General features: G+C 66.7%; 1 protein-coding gene across 1 annotated transcript; it reads left to right on the top strand.

Annotated features, from left to right (window-relative positions):
• The first annotated feature begins 233 nt into the window (after positions 1-233).
• Positions 234-1399, top strand: ZNRF4 (zinc and ring finger 4). Its single transcript, XM_070413894.1, has one exon. It carries the CDS (start codon positions 317-319, stop codon positions 1397-1399), a length of 1083 nt encoding a protein of 360 aa, XP_070269995.1. The 5' UTR covers positions 234-316.
• The last annotated feature ends 327 nt before the right edge of the window (positions 1400-1726 follow it).

Genomic DNA, 1726 nt, shown 5'->3' with positions numbered 1-1726 from the left:
CACAGAGGCCGGGGGCATCTAGAACCCTGAGGGGTCCTGGCCTCGGCCCTATCTGCCAGCAAGGCCACCTGGCAGGTCAGTTCCTCCTGAAACCAGCCTTCAAAGACGCAATGCAAAGGCGCCTGCCACCAGGAGCTGTTCCTGCCTAGGGCCGCCCAGGTCCCAGCCGCTCTACTTACCTGCCTCTGAGCCTCCCATTTAAGCTACTTCCATTCCAACCTGGGAGGCCCCGGAGATGCCCAAAGGCCTCCCATCTGCCATCCCCAGCGGGACCTAGTTCACTCGAAGCAGGAGGAGGAGGAAGGGTGGGGCGGCCATGGGGCGGCAGCGGTGGGCCCTGGCCCTGAGGGCGGTCAAGGCCTCCCTGGTCCTCTTGGCACTGCTGGTGCCCTCGCAGGCGGTGGTGCGGGCCGTGCTGGACGGCAACGCGAGCACAGTGGACTTCGCGGACCTGCCGGCCATGTTCGGGGCGCCCCTGGCCCCCGAGGGTGTGCGGGGCTACCTGATGGAGGCCAAGCCGGCTAACGCGTGCCACCCCATCGAGCGCCCGCAGCCGGTGGGCAATGGCTCCCTGGGCGCCATCGTGCTCATTCGGCGCTACGATTGCACATTTGACCTGAAGGTGCTGCACGCCCAGCAGGCCGGCTTCAAGGCCGCCATTGTGCACAACGTCTTCTCGGACGACCTGGTGCGCATGGCCCACGTCTACGAGGACCTGCGGCACCAGATCTCCATCCCCGCGGTGTTCGTGAGCGAGGCCGCCTCGCAGGACTTGCGGGTCATCATGTGCTGCGACAAGTCCGCCCAGGTCCTCTTGTTGCCCAACTACCCGCCGTGCCCGGACCTGGACTGCCACCCCGTGCTGGCCATCTCCTGGGTCCTGGGCCGCACCCTGGCCCTGCTCATGTCCACCTTTTTCATCCTCCGACACCTGTGGAACTGGCTGTGGTCCAGGTGGGCCTACGGGCCCGCCGCGGTCAAGAAGCCGGCCTGCCGGAGGGCCCAGGTCCGGACCTTCACGCGGCTCAACGACGTGTGCGCCATCTGCCTGGACGAGTACCAGGAGGGCGAGCAGCTCAAGATCCTGCCCTGCTCCCACACCTACCACTGCAAGTGCATCGACCCCTGGTTCTCCCAGGCTGCCCAGCGCTCCTGCCCCGTGTGCAAGCAGTCGGTGGCCAGCACGGAGGACAGCTCCGACTCCACCATCGACAGCTTCTGCGACGAGGACCCCGCCCTGCTGGGCCACCATGCCCCCATCTGGGCCATCCAGGCCCGGCTGCGCTCCCGGAGGCTGGCGCTGCTGGCCCGAGCCAGCCCACACCACTCCTGCAGCGCCACCTCCGTCGGGGGGGCCGAGGCCGTGGAGTCCTCTGAGCGGCCCCCAGACCCACTCTGAGGCCCACAGGCCCTGGCCGGCGAGGAGCGGGCTGGGGAGGGTAGCAGTAAGTGTTTCTAGTCTGGAGAGAATAAAAATGGGTTTGAAAGCCGTTTGTGCCCTGGCTGCTGTGGGGCCACCCGCCTCTGGCCCCTCATGCCACCCACGTGATAAAGCCAGGGGAGCCCACGGCCAGCTGCCATGTCTGTGGTGAGTGAGAAGATACGGGGCTGGCGGGGAGGCGGGATGTAAGGTCTCTGTGCTCATCCCCAGTGGTGGCCATGCCCAGGCCCGTGCCTCGGTTCCAATCCTGGGCGCACAGCTGCTGATCCTGGATATGTTTACTCA

The sequence above is a fragment of the Myotis yumanensis genome, unplaced genomic scaffold (genome assembly GCF_028538775.1).
Source record: "Myotis yumanensis isolate MYYU_CA2020_CCGP unplaced genomic scaffold, mMyoYum1.0.hap1 SCAF_5, whole genome shotgun sequence".
Classification (NCBI taxonomy): domain Eukaryota; kingdom Metazoa; phylum Chordata; class Mammalia; order Chiroptera; family Vespertilionidae; genus Myotis; species Myotis yumanensis.
Note: the sequence above shows the minus strand (reverse complement) of the source record. Positions and strands in the feature narration are given on the sequence as shown.

Bases quoted from the DNA above. Each gene is read 5' to 3' on its own strand.
- ZNRF4 (XM_070413894.1), top strand. From the start codon at position 317: ATGGGGCGGCAGCGGTGGGCCCTGGCCCTGAGGGCGGTCAAGGCCTCC.